The sequence below is a fragment of the Phlebotomus argentipes genome, unplaced genomic scaffold (genome assembly GCF_947086385.1).
Source record: "Phlebotomus argentipes unplaced genomic scaffold, Phlebotomus argentipes genome assembly contig_33, whole genome shotgun sequence".
NCBI lineage: Eukaryota > Metazoa > Arthropoda > Insecta > Diptera > Psychodidae > Phlebotomus > Phlebotomus argentipes.
The window spans coordinates 456,264-483,108 of NW_026776167.1; the positions used below are offsets into that span (position 1 = coordinate 456,264).

Below are 26,845 nucleotides of genomic sequence, written 5' to 3' on the forward strand. Positions count from 1 at the left end.
TTGGTTTTTCAGCTGTGAAATCATTTCACGCCGAAAGTATGTGTGTGTGTGTGTATGTGTTGTGTAATATGAGCCAAAAATGTCTCTCATTTACCAAAAAACGAACAAGTGATGATTCAATATGGCTTCCATGATTAAATTTGATGAAAAACTCTGTTCCCAAAAGTTGCTCTCAATTCATCGTCACTTCCGTCCTTAATCTGCTCATTTTCTCACATCGTCAAAACTCGTGCTCTCATTATTATCATGTATTTATTTGTTTTCTCCAATCCTTCGTCAGCTCCATCTTAAAATCTACGCCGAGCAGGAGTTACGATCTCAGCATATAGAAATTTTTATTTCTTCATATTTTTTTTCATCATTATTTAAACACACACCATTGAAAATTATGGGATGAGTGTATTTTTGTACTATTCAAATGTTACACAAACTTTCTACACGCTTATTCATTTTTCATCTTTCACTTTAATAATTAATAATAATTATTATTTTTGTATTATATGTATATGTATATATAGTATTTTATTTATTTTGTCCATTTTTTAATAATAATCATTACAATTAATAGTAATTTTTCTCATCATTCTCTCTTTCTGTCCTTCTTCTGTTTTCCGCTCTTTACTCTTAAATGTAAAATATTAATTATCTTCGCCGGGTTTTAATTTTCGTCTTCACTCTTTTCTTTTACCTTCCTTGTGTTCAGTTTACGGACATTCTTTCTTCGCCTCTATTTACTGTTAGACTTTGATTAATTCTTGGATAATTTTACACAATTAATAATTCATAACAAATATATCTTTTTACCTTATTATTTGTTTGTATTTTTTTTTAATTCAATTTTTCATACTTTCTACTGTAATGCAAGTGTCTGGTGTGTTGATTACATCATTTCTCCATTGACTATTACATGTTTTTTTTCCAATTCTTTTGAAGTTTTCTTTTTTTTTTGAAACGCAACAGAAAATATTTATAACTGTTCATAATTTTTTTCCGTCAAAAGGTTTCGTGTTTCTGTGTTTTTATTTGTGTTTTATGTTGATCTTTTAATGTGAATTTTATAGATAAAATTTACTCTCTAAAATTGTTTTTTCTTCATTTTTTACCATTTCCTTTTTTTCACTTATAATCAACTCTTCCGTCCATCCACGATATATTTATTATTATATTCTTAATTTCCTTACCATGCGCATCTTGTCATCTTTTCCATCCACCGTCTGTCAATAACACTCAGTGGCAATGTGACACACTGCTTCGTTTATTGTTTTACAGGTTTTACATGATTCATGTTAGTGTTTCATCTTCAATTGGGCATCATTTACATGATTTCTTGGGGTCGGCATGGTGATTTTGCAGTAATTTCCACATTGATCAATTAACGTGAAAGCAAAATTAAAAGTCGTAAGAAACTGACAATGGTTTCTAAGAAGGTTACGCTTATGGTTTCTTTCCTATACACATTCCCGGAAAAATTCTCTGTTTCCATTTTTCAACAACCGTATATCAGATAATCCATTTTAGAAGAGGGCGGGATTGAAAGTTACTAAAATTACCGTTGGAATGAAAAGTATACGAATAAAAATAAATTACGGTGAAACAGTAAAAGTCTCACAGTGTTTATTAACTCACATTACAGCCGAATGAAATACTGAACTTGTAGTGAAGTTTTATAATATGAATAAACATAGGGCATGCTTAATTAGTTTAGCTAGAGTATTTTATATCAGGAAAAACACACACTATGAAAAACCGAATTGATATTGAATAATGCATATTTTCAAATTGCTTCATTTGTATTAAGTTTTTTTTTCTTCATCAATTCTTATTGTTTTAATTTGAAATGTAATAAAACTTTTGGTGAAAACATTGTCTGTCAATAAGCAAACGCGATTCGTTTGCTTATCAAGAGACAATCTTTGAATTATCTACAGATAACTCGAAGGCAATTTCATAGTGTGATTCCTCTGATTAGACAGAATTGATCTAATCTAACCTATAAATTAAAATTCTCTAGCTAAAGTAATCATAAGACCTGAAAATAGATAGAAAGAGACATTGCTTAGTGCCTAAATCACTTACAGAAAAGAGACTGGGAAATTAATGATATCGCATCATTCGTGATTTCAATAGACCTTCTTCTCTTTCCACAAACTTTTAGAAATTACAGTATTATTTACAAATATTATTTCATGCAAAGTCCCTCGCCTTTTGTCCTTTTCGTCGAGTCTTCACTTTTTTTCCTTTAACATAGAAAACTGGATGGATTACCTGATGATCCAACATGCACATGAAATTTTGTCAATAATTGACGTGCATTTTGTCTTCCTATTTCAATCCGGACATATTGCGTTATTTTCTCTTGCAATTTTTTTTTTATATCCTTCGGCCTTTTGGGTTGTGTGTGTGTAACTGAAACCATTTTTCCCGTCATTTCCTAATCTCAATATTATCAAGTTGTGCTGTTTTTTTTCACCTTTTTCCCACGCTCAGCTTTTTTCTACACGATATAGCTTATATTTTCCAAAAAGGGGAGAAAATGTTCTTATACAATACCAATTTCTTGTTATACTTTGCTTTCCTCTACTTTTCGGCTATAGACACAGAAATGTTTCGTTTTACATATTTTTAATTATTGGTTTTGAGTCAATTTCAATTGCTGCACCACATCAAATATGACAAAAACTCACAAAGGTAGGCTCTTTTCTTCTTGAAGGAAAATGTTAGAGTTGAAGGACTAATAATAGGAAATCTTTGAAAATTTTAGAAAATGAGTAGTGATGAAATATATAACTTAACTTGGGAGGGGAAGGTTCATACAATGAGGCTAAGAGATTTATTGAGAAAGTTGCCGGACGCTGAAGAGGACGAGCAAGATGTGAAGGGAAAGAAAGATGCCCGTAAAAAATGAAAACATAAATTCATTACCATTTGCTTCTTTTGGGGGCCGTCTTTGTTATCTCCCGCTTTTCCCGCATAGAACTTTTGTAAGGGACAATTTTTTTAATATCTGAATTAATGCAGCAATATTATTTTCTTCATTATGATGCTATTCAAAATTCAATATTTTATCTTTATCTCAAGCGTCACTAAAACCCATGAATTAGTTATCTTTACTGTCTGATTTTTCAAGATTTGTTGTTTGATATTGTGTTGGTTTCTTTTCAAATGTCGAGGCGCATCTATTATGGTTGCACATAAAAGAGAATATCAACGAGTTTGTCCTTCACTTTTTTCTCACCTCAAAGTTACTACCAATATTTTCTCTTTCACTTCATGTTATTTATAATAAATCTAATATTAATTTGTTGGTTTCATTATGTTTTACATCGAATATCCATCATTTCCCCTTCAGATTTATTATGTTCTTCCTGCATCATCATCTCAAATCTATTTACAATTTACATATTACAAATAATTTATTTGATTTTTTTTACAAAATAAAAAAAAGGAAAATACGGTGCTCTGCTCAGTGTCTTTCGTCATGAAATTGTCTTTCACTTTCACGCTCATTGAAGATGGCAAAATTCTTCCGTTTCAACATCCCACAGAAAAAGGGTCACACGATTGTTTCTCATTTTTTTTTCAATTTTCCCAGGAAAGTGAAGATCACACACAAAATATTACAAAAAAGGACAAGTGATAAGGATCCTTTTAAACGATTTCATCTCTATTCAATTTGTATTTAAAATCATGACTAGAGGCATTCATACATTTAGCGATCGGTGGTCGATATGTGTTTCTTTTTCCATCCTAAGCTTTCTGTTCTCATGTTTAGGTATATTTATGCTGCGCTTTTTAAGAATTTATCAGAAGAAGAATAAGAAAAAAATCAACGTATGACAGAATTTGGTGGAATAAAATCTTACAAATGTCTAAATTTAAAGGCAAAATAAACTATTACACATAGATTTTTCAGTGCTTTGTCACTAGAATTTCACTTAATAATTCTTCATTAAATGAATCAAGCTTTTGCTTTAGAAACGATAAAAACCATGTTTTCTAGTTCTTCTTTTGCACATTTCTCTCATGCCCTCAAAATCTATCGTTCTTAAGTAGATTTTCTTGTTCTTTGACTGCAAAAAGTGCTGTACAAACTTCTTCACGCGAAATTTAACCTCTACTTACAATTTAGCATTTGATTTCTTAAATCAAAAATAAACCGCTATTGGTTTCCAAAGTGTAGACAAAACTGAAGAAATAATATCTCGAGTCACTTACAAACGGAACTGGAACGCTGTCGATGATACAGGTAAAAAGGTGATCTCACTTCTTGCACATTATTTTGATTCTCTGCTGTTTAATGAAGATGTGTGGTTGTTGTATGGACAAAAAAAAACTGAACTGGCTAAGAAGGTTCACTGGATCCTTGCTCTCTATTTCCCCTCCAATCATCAGATATCCTCCTCGTCACCTTCATTTCGACGTCTTGCCGTGTCACGAGCCTGCACCGTTTGTTTCTTAAATGTGTTTTTTCTTTCTGTTTTATGTCTACATCTGCGAAGAAAGAATTTGTATTAGAATTTTCCCTTTGAGAGATCGAGTATTTAGAAAAATCACCTAGATAATATCCATTTCGGAAAGGGTGAGTCGCGAAGCAGACATCACGACGCCACTGTCTGTCGACCCAGACTGCAGCGACTGAACCGATGAGTGGTCATCCGTATCCGATTGATTGCTTGTATAGCCGATCACGTCCACTTCATCTGCAAGAACAAAAAAGAGTGGAAATTTAGTCCAAAATTTTAGTTTAGGATTTTTCTTTATTTGTTTATGATATAAGTTAAAAAAGACAACTCGTTTCCACTGACAAAAAATCAAAAAGTTAGACTATTGATGTGTCTATGTTATTTAGGCTGTTTCAATTTAGTCATTCAGGGTGAAAATAGCAAAATATCAATCTGAACAGATTCTTAATTTAGAAGTGCAAAATCTTAGTGGAATCATACCCAATTCTACTTCAAAGTATGCATTCATAATGCACGTATGAGTTTCATTTTCATTTCATTTTAATATACTTCCAAATTCTTGGCTTATTTTACATACAATTTCTCATGTAAGATTTACAAGCGAAATATTCCTAATATGTAGAATAGTTGGCAAAGGGTTTCCCATTGATTTCCGGTGGGCGGGGGGCGGGGGTGGAATTTGCCATGGATTTCCCGGGATTTCCCTCAGCTGCAGAGGATCGTTGAGAGTGTGTGTCTTGCAAGGAGTGAAAAGATGAAGAAAGTAGTGCGGAATGGTGAGAAATTTTTGCCTTTCTCACCGAACACACTCACATATTTATCCAGAATGAGGGCTTTGTTCGAAAGTTCCGATGCGACGAGATTTTCTAGGTTGTGGGAAAAGTTTAGTTTACTTGATTTTTCTCATGTCTCTTTCACTCTCAATGTGACAATATTTTATTTGTTTCGTATTTCTTGTTTCGCTGATATATGTATTAACATGAAGTTTGTTAATATTTTTCTCTTATATTTTCTCCGCTACTGAAGTTGTAACTTTAATATTGAAGTACATGTTGCTGATGATGTTGTAATAGCGAAAGAAAATACATAGAAATATTTTCTTCGACATTGAGTTTCACTGCCATGACATGTTTTTCCTCCGCAACAGCTTTTCCCAAAAACCCAGCTTTTTCCCTCTGTATGGTGTGGGTGACCAAAGGAAAACTCACATTAATAATATGAAGAGATTGTCCTTTCCAACTTGAAGCATTTGTCACGAAAAAAAATTCATAAAATTGCACTTCTTTGTCGCCTTCGGTACTTGATGTATGTGTGTTTTGTGAAAAATTGTTCATTTTTCTTCAGCGTGCATGAGATGGGATGTATTATTCAAAATTCTATTTTATTTTCAGCAATTTTTCACTTTAATATCACTGTATTAATTTACGCTAAATCATTGAGATGTATTCAAGTCGTGATAAAGTGCAGAAATGGCAACCCTTTTGCCACAAATACAGCACATGAAAGCGTGTCAATTGTAGAAAAGCGCGTATCTGCGATGATCTTTATTTCTTTCGTGTCCCTCACTTGACTTATTTTCTACATTTTAAATTGATTAATGCTAAAAGTATATTGAAACTTGCGTGTGTTTCCTATTGAGACGAATTTTCAGGGCGGAAAAGGCGCAAGTATGCGAAGGAAATGTATTAAAGTCCACATGTGAAGTATTTTTAGATGCATGAAGTCACATGTTGGCATAAAAGAAAGTCTCATGTGGCGACGAAAGGGGTTTTAGTAGAGGTTTGCACACGAACAACATCTGATACATTTTGCCCATACTTTCCATGATAAGGATTGCCTTTTGGTTGGGAGTAAAAGAGGAAATTGTATTGATTTAATATCGCAATAATTTTATTACCGAACGAACCACACACATTTTATGGCTTATAAAGTAATGAATGCTTTTTAGAAGATTACGTGTTGAGAATGTGCTGATGAAAAACCCACCCCCACGCCAGAGTCTATGAGCTTCCTTGCGTTATGTGTTATTTCGAGTGACGATTTGTGCGGAAAAGTGAAAAGGGGACGACAGAAAGTTCCCCTAGACCAGCTTTCACAGAGTATTTATGTATCTAAAATTAGAAATGGAGAGAAAAGCTCTCGGTCTAATCAAAGAAAATTGCCTCTACTTACATAGAGAAGAAAAATATCCACACACAGCAAGATTAATTGATGGCAATTCCACCCTTATCATGTTGTATTTAATGCTAGAGACCGATATAAATTCACAGATTTTCCCATACACTTTTTCGCCCTTCAACAACTCTTGTTACACTCTTTCTCTCTCAGCCAGATTTCTTTCAATGGAGGCGCCTCGTTTTCCTTTCAACATTTCTGTGTGCGCGCCATTGAAAATACGGGGCGGGCGAAAGCCAAGGAGAAAGCGTCCGTTTTCCTCTCCAAAAATCTATTCAGTCAAACCCACACTCCGTAATTGCGGCAGCGAAGTGAAGAATGAAGAAATGAGTGGCCACAAGAGAGGAAGGATAAAGGATGGTGTGATGGTTTATTCAATTTTTGAAAAATTTAATTTATAAACCCCACAAGAAAATGCCATTAATCTTGTGAATGTGTGCAACTCACTGAAATAGTTGCTTCTCATTCGCCATCTACTTTTCCCACATCTATTTTTCTTTTATTCCACTTCTCACTCCTCATGTATAAAGATGACCAGCCACCAATTTTTCAAATGCCCCCCAACTTCAACCCTTAGAGTCAACCGTCCGGGAAAGCACAACTTTCGAGGGGTTGGGAAATATTTATACACTGCCATGGAGATAAAAATTCCATACTTGTTTACTCAGATGAATAACGAAAACCATTTATTATCGATATATTCATCAAATGCGAACTGATGAAGGAACAATTTAAGATAAAAGCTTCATTAAACACTCTTCATTTTACACTTTTCCTCTCATTGAATGCAAATTCCACGCCTTTCGTGCAAGTCTATTCAGAACTTAGAGATGTTATAAAACAGAGGCGGGAGTTTTCACTGCAGCAGAAAAACCGTCAGGGGGTGGAAAAAGTGGGTGAAAAGTATAGTGGAAGAAATGAAATCAATGTGACAATGATTTACACGTTACCGCATTGTGGAATATTCTTTTCGGGAAAACTGTATCCATAGCGCATAGAGCTTTTCCTCATGCTATCGCAAGTCTATCTTGTTCTGTTCCATATCAATTGTTCCCATACTCTTTCCTTCACGTGTCTATGTGTGTGCCTTCACCGAGGGAATATATGAGATATCCGTCAACTCTTTATCCTCCAGAGACTTATTGATGCTTCTTTCACCCATTTTCCCCATCATCCACTTTTCCCTTCGCACATCGATGAAAATAACACACTTGAGCATATTCCCCATGAAGCTTCCCATCTACAATCCAATGAGATACTTCTTCCTGGAAGAAAGGAGATGCCGAAGACAGAAAATACATTAATGAGAAATGAAGTTAGAGCAAAAATTCCCGAGTGGATGCCAATGAACTTTCTGTGAGCGTTCATGTGTTGCCGAAGAAAACAGTGTCGTCAATTTCACATGATATTAGCAAAAATTGAAAAATGAAGCATTCATCAAGAGATACAACTTTGAAAGAAAAAAGTTTCTTATGTCTTCTGTTTAAATCGGTTAAATTTGTTTCAACAATGACATTTATATTGTTTTTCACTGGGAAAAGAGCTTTTTCCCGCGAAAAAAATGGAATAACTGTGCGATATTGTTTCATTATTTTATGCCCACTATGTACATATAATATATCCGAATTAATTCTAGTGAGAGAAAGTATGTTCTTTTGTCTATTCTCAAATTTTGTGTCTTTTTTGTGATTAAATTTTATTTACTTCAAATGGCTTTCGACTGGCATTGAACTTCCTGATAGAAGTGAGAAAGAAAATTTAGCGACCTTCGTGATTTTGCACATCCCCAAATTTAGTGTGGCAAAGGGAAAGTAGGTGCTGCAATGAGTTTGTTGGAAAATTGTATACTTTGATGGTTTTTTTGGTCTCTCCCATTCACTGGCAAAGTGTAGGGTGAGTAATTTAATGTGTTGTGCGTGTGTGTAGGAAAATCAGGAAATATAATACGGAGCTTTTAAGTCGATAAACTTGATCGGATAGAATTTGATATTCAATCCTCGTTCTTTTTTCAGGTTCTTCTCACTCCTTTCCATTTATACCACTCCTTGCACTATATTTTCTTTTTTTCTGTATTTTCCACCCACTTACAATTTTGGGGGTGAAAATATCCATTGACAAACAAATGCCAGACGCTGTGAAATGGCATCGGGTGAATTTCTCTGGGTTATGAAGAGACACTGAGTGGAAATAAAACCTCGAATTTGCAACTGATTGTGAGATTCACGCATCTGTGTCCATTGCGTTCCTTTTTCTACCAAGCAATGTCTCGGCAAACAGAGAAAAAGCTAAAAAACATTCTCAATCCCAAAATATCCACGAACTGGTGAAACATTCTAGTTCCTGTCTTTTGCTATCCATTAGGATGAACAAATAACCATATCGAGTTACTCGTCAGGGACTTTTCACTCAAATGTCTCTGACCGCTCTTGGCCGGAAGGGCGGTCTAAAAGGGAGGTTCTGCTGAGGGTTGAGAATGTTATTTTACATGACCTCTACGCTCTTCCTTCTCACCAATCAATATCCGTTCAATTTCAAATTCCAATCCCGATTTCTTGCCATGCTTCTTAATAAGACGACACAAAAGAGCATTTTTTATGAGTGAGAGAATATTTTTCGTAGCACAAAAAAAGCCCTTTCCACACCCACAAAACTTCTTGCGAAATTATAAATTAAGGTCATAAAGTGAAGTTTTCGTCTATTCCCTAATTTTTTTCCTCGCTTGGCTTCGTTGGCGATCGCTCGTCGCACACATCAAATCATGGCAAAGTTTATGTCTCCTTTACACCCATTTTCATGGTGAGTCATATCTCTCGAAAAATCCCACCCATCCTTGTTCACAATTTTCTTCAAATACACAAGTTGACATGAATATTCTTTTACGACTGCGTGTTATAATTTTATACACCATCTTCACAAGCGAGGCTGGACGTCGTGCGAAGGATACAAAAATCTCAAATGATTTGCCTGTAAAACAAAATAGAAATAAAAAGGCGAAGTGGATATATTTCCCCATTCATCTTTTAATAACGCAAATTGGAGGGGACGCGCTCTCACAAATGCGGAGCAAGGCAAAAGGATTCGTATATTTGAGTTATATTTTGTAAATTTTTATATGATCCGACTTTTTTACGAGCTCGTCACTCGCCAAGATATAATTTTCATTACTCTCCTCTCTCACACAGTTTCCATACACCCCAGAGAAACTTTTTCCATTAAACAATCTCCATTTTTCCCCCCTTATCGCACCACTCAAATTTTTCTCACACCACCCCCGCCCTTTTTGCTGGGATACTGAGCTTTTTTCTGGTCTTTTGCGTCTCCACTTTTTTACTTGGCATCTTAACGACATTACGCAGTTGCGGAAGACAGAATTCAATTATTGCTCCAATTGATATATTAAAGTGTGGAGACTTATTAAAGAAGCATTGCTTTCCATTTTATATCGTAAATCATCTTCTTTGAACACCTCTCTGTAACTTTCAATAGATTCCAATGCTCAAGAGAAATTAAGTTGCTAAACAAGAAAAACGTACAACTTCTATAATTGAGTTTTATTTAGAAGACATTCGCACGAAAAAAGCCTCTCTGGATTTCTGTAATGATTGCAATGAGAATATTTATCCTAGAGCTTTTCTTTGAGCTTTCATCCCTTGAGAGCATATGCGAAAAGCGCGCACTTTACTGGCTCCATACTTTTCGGTGCGACGGAATAAGTTTGCCTTCATGTGATTTTCATGTGAGTGTCCTTTTGCTGCACGCGAGAAGGAGGAAAACTTTCTTAGCTTGCTATTCGCACTTTGATGTATGTATATATTTCAACATGTCTTGTAGTATTTTTCCTTCACTTTGCTCATTGTATTTCACAGTGAAAGAAAACAAATATAAAGGAGATAAAAGATGAGGATTTCTTCCTTTTGGGATTTATTGTGACATCAGCAGGGGATTGTTTGATATATTGCAATGGAGAAAAATAACTCGTAAAACTTGCTGTTGCAGCTTTGTTGGAAAGCAAATAATAAAAAATTTCTCAAAGAGATCTTTTCTTTTTCACGACTCTCCATCTGTGATATTGTGACTCAAGAGTTTGTTTGTTCATTCACAATCAGTTGTCACAAAAGTAACTGCAATTCATGTGCTTGTTTTTTTGGAAATTAGAACCACTTTCTAAATGGATCTCAAATTTTAATTTTGCTAAAAGCACGATTACAGAATATCAACAAATGTGATTAAATTCTCGTAAACAGAAATTGTTTTGCTTCTTTATATACTCAATGTTAAGATATTTATCAAAAAATTTTAATAACAAGAATTGAAAATCATAAAAGCATAACGCATGTTCTTCCTTGTCACTCTGCAGCAGTTACCAATAATTTTGCAAACATTCTTTCACGCTATATACAATGATCCCGCACTGAGACTACATCATATTCGTCCTGTTCATGACTTTGTCTTATCCTCTGATCAATTTTTTAATCAAAAATCACTCCACTGCTCAGGATTTTCATTGATATTCCCCTACTATTTGCTCTCAGAGCGCCTCTGACGAGCAATAAGGAAGGAAAATAATTTTGCTATGGAGAAAGATTGTCTCGGGAGGAGTTTTTGATTTTGTCGGGCTTGTAATATGAAAATATTGCGTGGGTGGGAATCCAGAGCTAATTTTGTATTCAAAAACTCACTCAATGAGGGTGAATTTTCCCCCCAACTGCCGCTTAGGAAAAAAAATCTTGTTTGCATTTGTGCTGGAATATGAGTGGCGGATGTGTCGAGCATTGGGGAGATCCCAAGCATTTTTCCACCGCCATCGATGAAGATGGAGGAGCCTTTTTGTGGGGCTATACGAAAAAAGACTGATATTGATTGATTGTGTGGAAAAATTGTATGTGGCATTTTTGGAGAGGGTGGGCGAATTCACTACAAAGTTCAAGTTTAAGCTTCCTGTTTTTCAAACAGCCATCATTCTCCAATACATGTAGATTTAAAGAGTGCGTGAGTGTGTTTTTTTCAGGGGTTCAGTTAACATTTCTTCATGGATTGCGCGGAGGGTGATTTGGATAGATGCAGTAGAGATTGAAGTTACTGGATGGGTGAGATATGGTGGCTTGATTCAATATTATGGGACAGCATATAATACGTAAATAGAAAAGTTTTCCCCAGAGAAGAGAATGACGGCAAAAGACTCAATACAGCATTGATGGTAACAACACTGGATAATTTGGGTCTTTGTACGCTACATTGAAAATAAGCGAGGGGATCACCAACTTTTTCTCTCTCCTCTCTTTGTGCTACACTTCATTCAGTGCCAGTCTGTGTGCTGTTACCCCAAAGGGAAGAAAGACGCAGAAGAGCCCAAAAACGTTGTATCGAATTTTTCTACACAGTGGAAATTCTATATATCGACAACCAACCCACAGATCTAAAGTTTCTCAGGCAGCACAAGTTCAGAAAATATTTCAGTATGTGTATTTATGTTAAAAGAAGGAAATTGATATTTTACTACAATTTTATTTGCCATATCTTCACAACTTTCAGAGAGAAGACACATCTATTCAGTGTGAAACATTCTCTCGTCAGAATATCTTTGGCATCAAGTCATTTAACATTTTATCAACTGACTGCCTGTTATGATGTTTTTCTCCTCTCTTTTCCGCGAGAGGTGGAAAGTTGAAAAAGTTTTATTTTTCCATGAATCCTCTGAAAATAGACACACAAAATGCCAGTGGAAACGAGGAATGACACGTGCGTGAGCTTCGCAATGTATATACTGTGCAAAACTTTGAAAATCCTTCTGTACGTTGCATAGCAATATCATAAATCTATCGTTTACTCACCAGATTCACTTATAGATGATGGTGATCCCGTTGATGTTGTTGAATTTGTACTAGAAATGGTTGAGGTTGAACATTCAGAAACGGATCTTCTTTTACACAGCGCCGCATTATATGTTAATTGTTCAAGGCGTCGCCTCAGAAATCTCTGTTCTCTACTTAATTGTTCCCGATGAAAAATTTGCCGTCTATCTTTATCCTCAAGATTCTGAAATGAGAACAAAAAATGGCAAAATATATAATCAATTTAATTATCCTAATTGCCAGAGGCAAATCGACATTTTGTCTACTTCCTCTCGCCTCTCAGCTGAGCATTTGAGTTTCAAATGAGCAAAATGTTTCAAGAAATACCAGGAATACTTCTTTTCCTTTCTTTTAATTCCTCACCATAGCAATTTACCGAGGTCTCAAATCCCCAGGTTTTGCCATACAAAATACTAGAGCAGCTAGCTCCAATGAAGCTCAATGAGCTGACGAACCTCACCCTCTGGCCATTTGAAAGTCATTATCATCAGTGAGCTTTTCTCTAGCCTCGCACAACATTGCCACCCTCCTTGACGGATTGTGTGATTCGAAATTTCCATTCCTTGCGGCTCTGCACGCGCAATTTCAACCCCTTTTTCAAGAGCATCCCCCAAAGGAATAGGCCTGACACGAGCAAATGCGTAAAATGTGAAAGTGGCAGGAGAGAAAAAAGTGCCACAACAAAGCTTTCTATACGCGACCAGAGAGATAAGGGAGGAAAGTCAAAGTAATTATTTTTCACTCTTAATGCTTCGATAAAAAAAAAGTTACAAAAGTACGAAAACATATTTGAGTAGAAATATAATTTATACCCGTTTCCCCACAAACAGAAAAAGGAGAAATTTGCCTTTGTGGCGGAAATAATAATTGAATTTGAAGAAATAGCAAATAATTGCATGTCCATGAACATCCTAATTATATATTCAATTAGTCCCACCGTCGGCGACGTTTTATAAGTCACACCAAAAGGGTGGTCGCAACGGGAGAACAACTGCTGCTTTTGTAACATTCCAACAGAATATTTCTGCATTATTCTCTCTTATATTGATTCTCACCTACAGGAAATATTTCAATAAACGATAAAATAATTTTGCGCATGTTAGACAATATTACAGAATATTTCAATATCTTGTTACTACGCCACTGCTGAAAAAAACACCCAAACATTTCCTGTCCAAGCCGTGAATTTCACCCAGCCTGATTGTCGACGAGAAATTCTACTCTCAACATCGCCCGTGCCAAAATATACAACACTGTGGGTTTAATGAAATTAGTTTGACTGGGAAGGCGCGCTTTTTTTTGTAGACTCCACCCCGTCTTCCCAGCCGAGTACATGTATCTAGCAAATTTGTGTGCGTCAATCTATCGAGAATATTGGGGCTGTATTCATGACGAGTGAGAAACAAATTTCAGCAGTTTTTTTTTTCCTTTTTCCTGCACATGAGGGGTTTCATTTTGGCTTCGGCATGAACAAAAAAATTAAATGAAAGAAGTAAAATTGCTTCTTTAATTAACTCATTTACGCTTAATTGATTGATTAAATTAAATTAAATGTATAGTTTTAGCGCTATTTTCCATGGATTTAAATGTTCTCGCGATGAAATCGCGGATAAAATCGGTTGGCAGTCCTCATCAGTAATCAGGTGGGTTTCTCTGGTCGTTTCTCTGGACAAACGTGGCCAGTGCGCACATTTGTCAATTGAACATTGTATGCTGGTGATTTTAATCAATATTTCAGTTTATATCAAATAATTCCGGATGGGTTAATGATTGGGAAAAGAGCAATGTACAAGGCAGAGGTGGGGTGGGGTACACATATGTACATAGCTGCTGGGTGAGTGGACATTGCGAAATCAAGGGGAGGTTGGGGTGAGAGGTCAGGCCTGTCTGAGGGTATTTGTTGATGACCGGGTGGTGAGAGGGCATTCGAACGGGGGGTGAATGAATGTAAATCCAATTGAACATCAGGAAACGGAACATTCGAAAACCAATCATGGAAGATTAAATGGATAGAATACATTAACTTTAATTAGTTGTTGTCGGTATGTGTTAGATGGGAAATGTGTTTGCAGCATTTTCTGCCATCAAACATCTCCGAGCTCCAACCCATCAACTCATACTGCCTGCTCCGAGGCCCATTCGGTGGTCGAATGTGTCAGTGAATATCCTAAATTCATTCACTGTATATTAAATTTGAAATGATGCGAATGTGTTTTGGGCTTTTAGGCTCTTTGATGCATGATATACGGAGTCTGTTTTGCATTTGCACATCTCGGGTATTACATTGTAGTTAAAATAGAGGGATACTATGTATGTGTCGTGTTTTAATCAACTTTTTTGTCCGCAAGCTTCAATGCGATTTTTATCCATTATATGTGGAAATACATTTTCCTTTGATCCACCAAAATGATTGCAATACGGCGCAAAGATGAAAGCTCGTAAATGTGCATCTGCCAAAGCGTTTCACATACGCATATGAAAAGAGTTGCAAGTGTTGATTATTTGATTGATGGACAGAAATCTCTGTTATCAGACATGAAGTATAATGTGTGTGATGATTTAATGTCTCTATGAAGCAATTTCATCCCTCAACCATGAGAGTCGATGGAAGAGAAAGAGCATATCATTCACCTGTGAATAATAGATTATCTGATTTTCGAGGATAATTAAAACTGGCAATTTAACGTAACATTGTTACGGCTGATAATTAAATGCAAACACAGTGAGCCAACAGGCACTGACTTTAATCCAGAGAGCATCCATAAAGCGCGCACCCTCAGTTGGAAAGTATCCTAGCGAGAATGACTGAAAGGTCATTTCTCTCACTCTTAGCCACCGAGGGGCACACAACTGAACAAAATCATATGGTCTGGCCCATTATTCAGATATGGTTGAAAATATTATATTCATAAACTAAAAAATCACACATTCACAGCCTTAATGATGTTGTTTGTCTCAATTAAACTATGCATTCTTGACTTAACCGTCTGTCAAGAAACAAAAAGACCGTAATTAGAATTGTCTTTTGCATTAACTGCGTCACTGAGTGAGGGTTAATGTTGATGGGGATGAGAAACAAATAAAGCCTGTCCATTATTCGCCTCGATTGGAACTGACTCAAGTTGGCCGCTCGTTATCTCTCCTCTTTTTTTCCTGTGCTCCACACCACCCTCGCCCTAACCCGGAACAGAGATAGCGCAGCTAAAGGGTGTATTTTCTCCAGGGAATGTTTTTTTTTCCTTCGTCAATTTGCCTTGCTTTCCTTGCCAAAGTACGGTGGTAAAAAAAACTTTCCCAAAATACATGCTCTTCCTCCTCACTTTTTAATACCCACCCATGCACACACCGTCCGGCCTCCGATTTTGTGGGTCAATTCGAGGTCAGAGCAGTTGGAATGTGGGCGAGAAAATCTCTAACGAGATAGAATTAAGATAGTGCAAGAAAAGGAATAAATTGTGTATGTTTTAATCCGTAATCTCTCAGGCCATTAAATAGGGAGATAGATATACGTAAGTAACATATGGTGAAATTCTTACGCGAAAGTCGTATTGCTTGACAGAGAAAATAGATGTGAAGGTGAGTGGACAAGGAAGTAACTTTTATCATCATGGAAAGTATCTCTTATTCAATCCTAAAAGCAAATGCAACTTATTTCCCATCTGATGCCATACACCATCATGGTCGTAAATTCACAATTTTATGTTCTTTGACAAACTTATCTCACTCAGTTGAATGTTCACCATTCTCTCATCATATACCCCAAACCAATCCAACCCCGCATGCAATGCGTTTATCCATTGAATGCAGTCGTCGTTACTTTCATCATTATTTTCCTGCTCTTTCACCCACCACTGAGTTTTAAACCCACATTGTTCAATCAACATTGTCTGTGCGGTTTCAACTCCTGTACTTCCATTCATGCTTTTTCCCCCAGATTTCCCCTTCGACTCTTCCTCGTGTCATAACCGAAGGATTTGCACTTCTTGTAAACAATGTATTTTACAAGGAAGGGATGTGAAAGGTAGCGAGTTTTCCGACATAAAAGCATAGGGCAAAAATATTTACTTTGCAAATAATAGATTACTGGCAACACAGTGAGAATGATATGAAAATTTTTTGCATCATTGAAAAAATTTGAAAATAATATTGAAAGTTGTAATAGAAATACTGAGCATTTAAAAGTCAGAATTCGGAATGAAATAATTATTCTCGGGTGAACTAAACTTCTACCACTTGTTTTACCATCCCTCTTTTATTTCTCTCGCATGAGAAAGGAAGGAAAATGCGATTTTGCTCCATCTCAAATGCAATAAGAAACTATTAATTCAGAAAGGGCGAGAAAAAAGTCGCAAAATCAGTCTGTCTTCGACACTTTTCTGCTGATGACGGTGAAAATTTGTCGGTGAAAATGAGCTCTCCTTTTATAATAGCGCCAGCAATTAGTTTGATACTGACTGGAGCCAAAGCTTCTCATTCACACTAAAAGCTTCATTCACCCTCGTTAACTTCACAATTTATCCCACAGTGCGAGAATGTCTCATCAAACTACAAGTAAATGTGTAACTTTGTGCAATTTTCACCACAAAACTAAATCGGATTTAGACTTTTCTTTCCTCTATATCCACATGTAATGAGAAAGTTGAGAGTGAGAAATTTTGAGGTTTAAGACTTTTAGATCCTTATGTGCTTTTAGATTTTTCTTATACATACATTCGCATATTTCCCACTAGAAAAAATTTAATTTTTCAATTCCTTACATTTCTCACGAGGTATGCTAAAAAATTTTATCTTGATTTTTATGCGATTTCCTCATATTTACTCACAAGACAGATAATTTTAAACTTCATATTGATAGTTTTTAAAGCCGACAAGAGTCAAAAATATATCGCAGGGTATGTTTAATAGCCATCCCTTTATTTGCCTTGGTGGTTGAAAGACGGAGAACAATGTGACTGTGGTTATTTCTTAAAACTCACAAACTCAAGTTCATCATGAGTCGAAAGTAAATAGCATACTCTTCTTCCCTTCATTGTCTTATCTCTAGTTTCTCTTTATTATCAAATGAGAGTGCCTCAAAAGTCGGTGGATTTGTGTTCTACACTCGCTTGTCTATCACTTAACTTGGCATTGATTTTTTTCCTCGTTTTCCCTTAAAACGTGGAATTATAACAATTTTAAGTGTGACGATGACAGTATCAATTTTTCAGGCATATACATATTTTCAAGTTAGAACCGTCTGAATAAAACTTCTCAATTCACCCTATTTCTCAGTGACATAAGGAATGGAAAACCTGTTCTTCTTATATTCTTGGGAGCATTTAATTCACGTCAAATACACAATTCACTGGGGGTTGATAAACGAAAGAATTTTTATAGATAGTTTATATCACGTTCAGATGGAGTGAATCATCAATTTGGGAGTATTTTATTAATATTCCTCACACTTGGTCAAGTGGAATCTATCAGTTTTTTTCTCCTAAGATTATTCGGTAAGTCGGTTGTGTCAGAAAGAAATGACCAATCATTTATAAAGAACTTTGCCTTTCTTGCGCGAATGATGGTTTGGGGAAGATAAATTCAGAATCCTCATTTCTCCGGGCACCATAAATTTATACCCTTTCCTTTGGTTAAGAGAGAAAGGCACCACTTAGCCATGAGCCCAATAAATTTATCTAATTAAAATTGTTGCTACTTATGTTTTCCCCTTTAAGCACACAAAACACTGCAAAATTTGAGTTTGATTATTGGATAAGGGAAAACACTATAAGAGAAAATGATTCTGTGTTGGAATCTAATAAACAAAAATTCCTGGTTAAATTCCTAGCAATGAATTTTCTCGAAGTTTTGGCTTTCTCAGAGGGTTGAATAGGAATAAAATACTATATTGTTTCGAATGACATATAACAAAGGGTCTTTTGCTGGATGAAGAATTTAATTGTTGTCATTTTTAGGGAAGAATCTCAAGATTGCGATAACTAAAATCAATTTTTCAGATTGCTACCTTTTCTCATATTTCAAACTCCAACCATTAACTTTTGACTAGCTCTTGCTCGCATTTTGGCCCAACCACAGAAGAAATTTGATGACATTCTCATGCTAATGAGGAAGCTCCGCGCCAGAGATTGAAAGCACGATAATTTCTGGTAATCCCGTAGCTCATTCAATGTGATATAAATAGAAGATCCTGGTTTTTCTCCCTTCGCCGTGCTGGTGAAATATTTGATGAATGATTTTTACAAGTTGTACGCGATTTTGTGTGTCTGGTGGAAAAATTGCCACGAGGCACGTTCCATGGAGGAGGGATGATCACAACAAAAATTCATTCTGTATAGAAGAGTTCCTTGGCTTAAGCCATCCTCTCGTCTTGTATATGAGGCCACGAATTTATTTATTGCGGTATGTGATGTCTGTTCCTTTTTGTACACCATTTTTCCGTATCATCTCGCACTTTGGACATTGATATAGTAGAGAGACGTCGCATGTGGATGAATTTTTCTCACTTGCCATAGAAGGGGTGAAGAATGAGAAGTCCAGTGTGGTTGAGCTTTAAGGACATCTCCAGACCTTGTATGTGGAAAGGATAAGGAAATAGAATTGGTCCTTTTTACGATCCAACTATGAAGTCATAAACTCAATGGGAATAGTGTGTAGTGCTTCTTGAATACAGGCTGAGGACTTGGGACGAAAGTCATAGCCGGAGAACATGAGTTTAAGAAGGAAAAGGAAAGCCATGTATATATTGGTGTCCGATAGATAGAAATAAATGCTACATACAATGCGAATGGTGAGTCGCTACTGCGAATCTGGGGATAGATGAAGAAATTGTGGGTGTCCCTTTTGTGTGGAGAATCATGCCTTCACCACACAATTCCAATTCATACATTTATTATTACATGTGAAAGGGGATAGAATTCATCCGTTTTTGGCTCATCCATCCCGCCAGAAACCTTCCTTATTACACACACACACACACACACACACTCACGCGCGTTGTTTGGACCTCAGTCATGAATTCAACCTATTGAAATACGGATTAGATCCATTATTCCCTGCAATTCAATTCAAGTTGTATTGATGAAACCACAGAAAATGAGGATGAAGTAGAAACGGAAGAAAAATAATTAGCGCACTTTTCCTACTCATCTTTACACACTCAGAGAAAATTGAGACCAGATAGATTTTATTGTGAACAAAAATAGAAGCTTCACCCTTTCAGACTAAGTTCAGATTTAAATACTATCAATCTTGGTTTCAATTCAATTTGACCTAAAAAATCCTAGACTCAAACTGTGTTCACATTCATGCAATATTAAAATTAAATTATAAATTTTTTTTTATTTAAGAACCCCAGAGATAGAGGAGCAAAGAAAGAATCGTAAAATGTTAGATCAGTTCTTGACCAGAAAATCCTTATAAATCCGATTAATCTTCCAATAATAATACGCTCAATTCTCTCATCATCTGCGGTGATGAATAACTCAGTGGAACCTTTGATTTTTCCGTTTTCCAATTTTATCACTACAAGAGACTAAAACTTCGCTTTTCATTCTCATTTTTCCCCTATCTTTAATTTTCACATTCCATTTCCTCTATCGTCACTTAGAAAATGGTTTATCATGGCGATTTTTCTTTCCCCTTCTTCACTTCTTTATCCATTTTGTCGCCCACAAGTGTTGGATAGACGACAGAATTTTTGCTGACACTCTAGTTTTGCTATTATTATTGTTTACCATGAGCGAGGGAGATATATAGCAAAAGTATATATTCAAAGATAACCATGCCTTTTGAGTGTTACACATATCTCTCGGCTGAATTGGAAGAATATTTTTTTGGGGTTTTTTTAAGACCTTCCCAAAGGGTAACTTATCAAGGGATGAAAAGAATTTCATCTCCCAGTATTTGCTATTTTTATGCAATAAAAATAGAGGCGAAATGGGAGATTATTTCACGTTTGGTGTTGACAAAATATGTACAAGGGTCTTCTAACTGAATTTACAACATTAGGTTCTGTTTTTAATGTGGCCGAAATTTGTTGTGAAGGAATGAGAATCCTCAAGTTTCACAATTCCTTACATTAATTCTCTGTTATCTTGAGTTCAGCATGTTTTATCCAGAGTTATGGTTGTGTATGCTCTTAATATACATACTCTGATATTTTGGTCCGTTTGGCATGTGCAAAAAGGCCAAGAGAGGGTGTGTTTCGGGTAGATGGAATAAAAGTTGATAAAAGAAGAGCACAGGAAAAGGGCAATAAAGGCAAATGTTTGGGGTGTGGAAGAGAAATAAAATGTTGTATAGTAAAAGTAATAATTTTCTTTGAAAGGAACCATGGAAGATTGAATGAAACTTTCCTCTTGTTTTACATTATAACTTCTCGCCAGTTTTTTTTTTCATTGCATTATTACCAACTTTCCTTCTTCCCACTCTCTGTGTATATGTACATACATTATACTCCGTACTGATGCTTCCTTATGAATGTACAGCAATAAAAATTCAACCCAGAGTGATTCGAGGGGGTGAATTTTGGGGGGGTAACTCGAGGAGTTAACAAAAAGCTTATAGAGACACTCAAAGAGAACGATAGAACAAGTTATTATCTTTTGACTCTATTTATCCTATCAATTTGCTCGTAATGAACATCATCATTTTCCGAATAATCATTAAATGGAAATTTTATCTCTCATTTTACCACACAGAATTACCCTCTTTGCAACAATACGAATATTTTTCTCAATCGTAAATGTTTTTCTTACTCCTTCGTTTGCTTTTATGTCTCATTTCTCTCAGTTAAAATGTCAATAATGCTGACAAGGATTCATTTCAATATGTTGATTATACTTTAATGGATTTTATTATGTGCAGTTTGTTGTCTTTTATTCATTGAAAATGTGTTTTATTAGTCTAGCTTTTAGAATCCGAATGAGAGCTCATTGTGAGATATGAGCTTATGAAAATCCTTAATTTTCTCTTCCACCTTATATAAATAAATGTTTTCTCATGGCAGTGCATTGCACAAAAGCAGTACAGCTTTTCCACCACATCATTCACAATTCACTTATTTCAATTTTTCACCACTCAGCATTCCGCACAGCTATGATGTTTTAAAAGTCATGTATAAATGCATACATGTGCCTAAAGTGCGAGGGTGGGTTCTTGAATGAATGCTCCAGGAGAGTCAGAATAAGCCAAAGAACACTGCGTGTCTTTCCCACAACACTCACCGAATGAATTGAGAGTGCTGGGATAGAGAAAGGACCTAATGCACATGAATCTTTAAGGAATATACATATCTATTTTATGTATATTAAAAGAAGAGTACTATATTTACATGCAAGTGCATGTGGAGCATTGGCCGCTTGAAAATGCAGTGCTTGTCGAGTAAATTTGAATGTCAGTAACTTTTACCAACACCCACACAATTTTACTTCTTCCCTTCTTTTAACCACACATACAGACAAGGAGGTAAATTAAAGGGACGACATGAAACTAAGCGTGAAAGGTTGAATAGCACACGAAGAATGAATAAGAAAGGGCATTTTCTCTTGTCAATGACATGCACTATACATCATCTATAGTGCAAACTTTTATTCAAATTTTAATGCCAAATTTTTAATTTATGATAAAAGGAAACACGTGCTCAACTGTATTAATTTGATGTGAACAGAAATGCACACAATTTAATTGATGTCGCTGCAAATGTCGGGTACTTCTGTGCGACTCATGCATATCAGAAAAATTCACTGGAGGCACAAACGCACACTCACTTTTACACCGAAAATTAATTCAGCATTCGTGTTCGGGTAAACTTTTCCAACCATATTGCAATTTATCTGTGGGTGGCGGGCGAAGAGTGAGTGGCGCAGCCAAGGATGCCGCGCAGGGAGCAAAATAAGCACCTATGAGAGTGCTTCCAGTGTATAAAATATTGATGGTTTTAACGTGTTATGCACGTGGTTGGGGTGAAAAAATATTTATTTAATTATACACATTGTACATTGAGACTCTAAAAGTGTTGCATGTCTCATTAAATTTTCCAATTTTCAACTCTACACCATTCCTCCTGCCTTTTCCACCCCTCGCATACAACCTTATCGCTATGAGTATTTTTTCCACTCGCCGTATTTTGCTTGTTTTCCACTTTGCCATGCATTTTTGTGTGAGATTGCCTCGCCATTTGATATTATAGAGAGCGCAAAGGTAAATTATATTGCTATAAAAGTCACGAATACGTCTAATTTCCCACAGTTTCCCTTTTCCGCCATTTATGGACAAGGTTTCAGCATTCACCCCTTCAATTAATAATTTCAAAAAATATGTGACTCTGAACTGCATAATTAAGTGTGAGGAGAACAAATACTTGTAAGAACCAAGTACATTGACTTGCATTTTACAAACAAGTGTTTTTGTTTTGCCTAGCAATATGGCAGCAAAGTGCGGAAATTTGACATTTGTACAACAGAGCTTGATGGGTTCTTTATTTATTATACAAGTGTAATACTTCAACTTAAGTGCACATATCAGTAAAATTAGACGAACCCTATAAAGGACTCAATCTTAAATAATTGAAACAATTGAATAATCCGCAAAAGCTCAGCTCTCAAGAAGCTAATCAAAGCTTTGGCTTATCAATATACTTTTAATTTGATTTTCATTACAGTGAAGAACTTTTCAAGTACAGTCAAAGAAACTTTACCACATCAACTCTGTTTCAACACAGACTAAGTGTATTGTGTCCTTTCTCTTTTTTCTGTTTGGAGGGGGGATAATTTCGAACGGAAGGAGCCTTAATTGATATTTACCTTAATAAATCGCTTCGCTTTAGTGAGAAGACCTAGTGTTGTGTGTCGTGAGGCATCCGCCCCCAAAGGTACCATGTCTTTTAATCTCTCCAAACAATTTCTTAGATGCGCCCTCCTGTAAAGACATAGAAAACAATACACACAACATTAATCGTTGACAATAAAATCAATACAGCTCATTTTACTAATACATGGAGTTACTTTATTATGCTTCACATGCCACGCGCTGAAGCCCTTCCACCTTTTGTGTGCACCCTCTATTAGGGGCGGGTGTGGAGATAGGGGAGAATGGAAAATATTGCGCAAGGTATTACAATGTTGGATCTCGCTATTCAATTTAACTTCCATTAAATTCTATTTGTATTTTAGACTTGATGATGATGGCTGATGGAGTGGGTGGCAAATACCCTGTTTGACGATGCCTTCGCTCGATTTCCTCGCTCAATCCCCATTGTCTCACTCACTCATGCACACTCTCTTTCTAATTCTGCGTCGCTTTCAATAAGAGCGGCCCGTTCCCACCCCGCACACTCAATAACTGTTACATCTGAAAACAGTCAGATTTGTCGAGCACATTCTACACATTATAATTTTCCAATAATCATGGGCTTTGCCATCGCTTCTGAAAGTTTGATTTTTTTAAAACCATGAATTTCGTCTAATCATTTTTCACCCCCTTTTTACCCAGTGACCGCTGCCGTGAATTTTCTGCTGATCCCATAATAGTGGTGTATTGAAGCACACTAATAACATCGCTTCCCATAAAATAACTATATAAGTTGAACTCCAAAAGCTCCAATTAATTTTTTTTCGTTCCCTTTCGTGACCACGTTATAAAATTTTCTGGCCATTATTTTAACACCACTTTTCACCCTCTCCACACAGTGACAATTTAAGAGAAAATACACTGAATGTGGTAGCGATAATGGTAAATACTATTGTCAGAGAAGCACATGTGTACAAGGTGAAGCACAGAAACCATCCCGACGAATGAATTTGATTTACTTGATTTAGTAAAAATCTCAATTCAGCACAATATGCACATCTCAAAAGAATTAGCCAATAAAATTTTGAAGAAACACGAGTAACGAGTATGTACATTAGACTATACGAACATTAGATTGAGGGATGAGAAAAAAAACTCGTAAAGTATTTATGCTGCATTTAAGTGATTTCGATATTTATCCATTAGCGTAAAAGCTCCCCATACAAAACCCTCACACCATGCAATTACCACCATACCGCACACACATAGAACAAGAGAAAGCTTTTTAGCACCAAACAAACCCCCACTTGTTTATGTTTCTATTTTGTCGTCGAACCATTTTGGGTGTATTTTTGCTTTTTCTGTTTATATTTTCATTCTACTGCATTGCTAATTGATTGCCGTGAATGGTGTGTGACGGCAAATTGGGAAATTCAGTTGAGCGTAGTAAGAAAAGGAAATATTTTAATTAAACTTTTCCCAGTTCTACAGTTTGTCCTTTGAGTGTTTTGTCGGGATTATCTGGGGAAGTTTTTGGATGTACTGTCACAAAGGCTTTATCATTTGTCGAAAATTAAAACTTATATAAAAATTGTTATTGTAAATAATAGAGTAGGTATTTAAAAAAAATTACATGTTCAGAAATCCACTAAAAATATGATAGATAATATAGAGGTTGCGCAAAAAGATAATGCTCAGGGACTAAATAGATTCAACATCAATCAAGAGTGTCTTTCACCCCCTACGAAGAATTTAGACCTCCAACTTTTTCACCTCTCATCTCTCACTGGTGCGTATCATCAGACAAACAGGAAATTGCTGTTGTGAGAAATTGAATCAGGGTCACACATGAAACGGAATCACGAGGGTAAAGAGAATATCATGAGTGAAGGAATCAAACAATCAACATTTATTTTGGTCAATCAATCCTCCAACCCTGATATTTCATATATAAATTGTATTAGTTCTAACCATGTTATTGTATTCCATCCAATATTTCTTCAATCAGCCATTACGCATCATTCTCATTCGGTCTCTCCGAGCTGTCGTGACACCCTCGAAAGCTATGTGTAATGTATGTATATCGATAAAGTCAAAAATAGAAATTTGCCACCCTGCGATTCTCTATTCTTCCCCAAATTCCATGGTGAACGCAGAAAAATGGGGAAAGACACTGAAATTGAAATAATTCAGCATGAATGCGGAAGCCTTTTCGCTGTGACGTGATCTTTGATGTTGAGTCATCGCCTCAAGGGGGCTCCGGATGAAATTGTTCTATTTGATTTGTTTGATTCACTGAGCTTCTGTCAATGTGACTGATCCAGAGGTGTGACAAGGGGTGGCTTGAATTTTCCACTCCTCCCATCGAGGATATGATATATGGTGTGATGTGAATGTTCGCACGAGGAAATTATAGTAGATTCACGTATATTTTTGGGCCTTTCGATGCCACGGTGCTGAGCAAACAGGACTTTGAAGCTTGACTGCACTCAGAGTGTTCTTTCGCATAGTCACAAGGCGTCACATTGTGCCATATCCTTTTGTCTGTGCGATAGTGAATATATTTAAATAAGGAAGACGACACGTAGCACAAAGTAGTGAAATTGAAGCCCAAGACAGAGGGACTTCAATCAAGTGTCGTCTCGACGGTGAAGCTTTGGCGAATTTCACATACGAGAATGAATCGCTGGGAATTTCTCAAACTCTTTGCCATTTCTCCAAAGGAAAGGGACTCTCTGCCTTTGGAACGTGGCCAAAGGAAATGAAAGGAAAGAATTTCCTCTTTTTACCCCTTTTCACCCCTTGGTGTGTGAAATCACGATGTGTGGTTAACTTTGCGTGCTCTGCACAATACAACTATTCTTGCCGCTTGCAGAGTTGAGAGCTAATTTTTATTTATCTCTTGCTAAGGAGCCAAAACTGTCTTAAATTGCTGAATGGTTGATTCTCACCCCTCCTTTCCCCTTGTGCGGTCTCTTATCGCACTCAAATGGGCATTTCAGAGAACAAGGATAGTTGTGCCACATGAAACTCGGGAATAGCGTCAGACAGTTCTTGGTTGAAAAATGAAATAGATTGAGAGTGAAAACTTGGCACGGACATTAAAGAATATTGCTTAATTTTCAACCGTTAGCACTCAACAAATCAAGATTTCGGCCATTTGGGCAGTTTTTATGATAAATTGTCCTCTTGTGAAAGGGATTTTTTTTAAATAGATGTTTCTTATCCCTCTGTAATCTCTTGACATATGGACTTGAATTTTCAATTATTTGTCCATAATTCTGTTTGGTCACAACATAATGAGCTGATCGTTAATCTTTTCTGGATTGGGTCGTGATCTCGATGATGTAGTTATGGTTTATTATCAGACATTTGGTGGCTCACAATTTTATGTATTGAAAATATTTCGATATTTTGAATATGTTCGCAAACCAACAAGGCAAAATATTGTGAAATTTAGTTTGCAAAATCTTTTCTGACATGCTCAATCGCTAACATTCTATGTCTGAACAAAATCATTGTTAATTTTCTTATTCTGTTAAATTACAAAATTTAATGCTTAATCTTCAT

At 36.1% G+C, this 26,845-nt stretch overlaps 1 protein-coding gene across 2 annotated transcripts in view; it reads right to left on the reverse strand.

Moving 5' to 3' along the window:
• Window positions 1–624: 624 nt before the first annotated feature.
• Window positions 625–26,845, reverse strand: part of LOC132256920 (max dimerization protein 1-like) — a 114,051-nt gene continuing 87,830 nt past the window's right edge. For both annotated transcript variants that reach the window (XM_059753527.1, XM_059753528.1), the window contains exons 4-7: window positions 23,290–23,404; window positions 12,470–12,674; window positions 4,555–4,700; window positions 625–4,491 (exon numbers count right to left, since the gene is read on the reverse strand). In XM_059753527.1, the coding sequence (XP_059609510.1) occupies window positions 4,555–4,700; window positions 12,470–12,674; window positions 23,290–23,404 (466 nt within the window). In that variant the 3' untranslated portion in view covers window positions 625–4,491. The remainder of the gene's footprint in view (window positions 4,492–4,554; window positions 4,701–12,469; window positions 12,675–23,289; window positions 23,405–26,845) is intronic.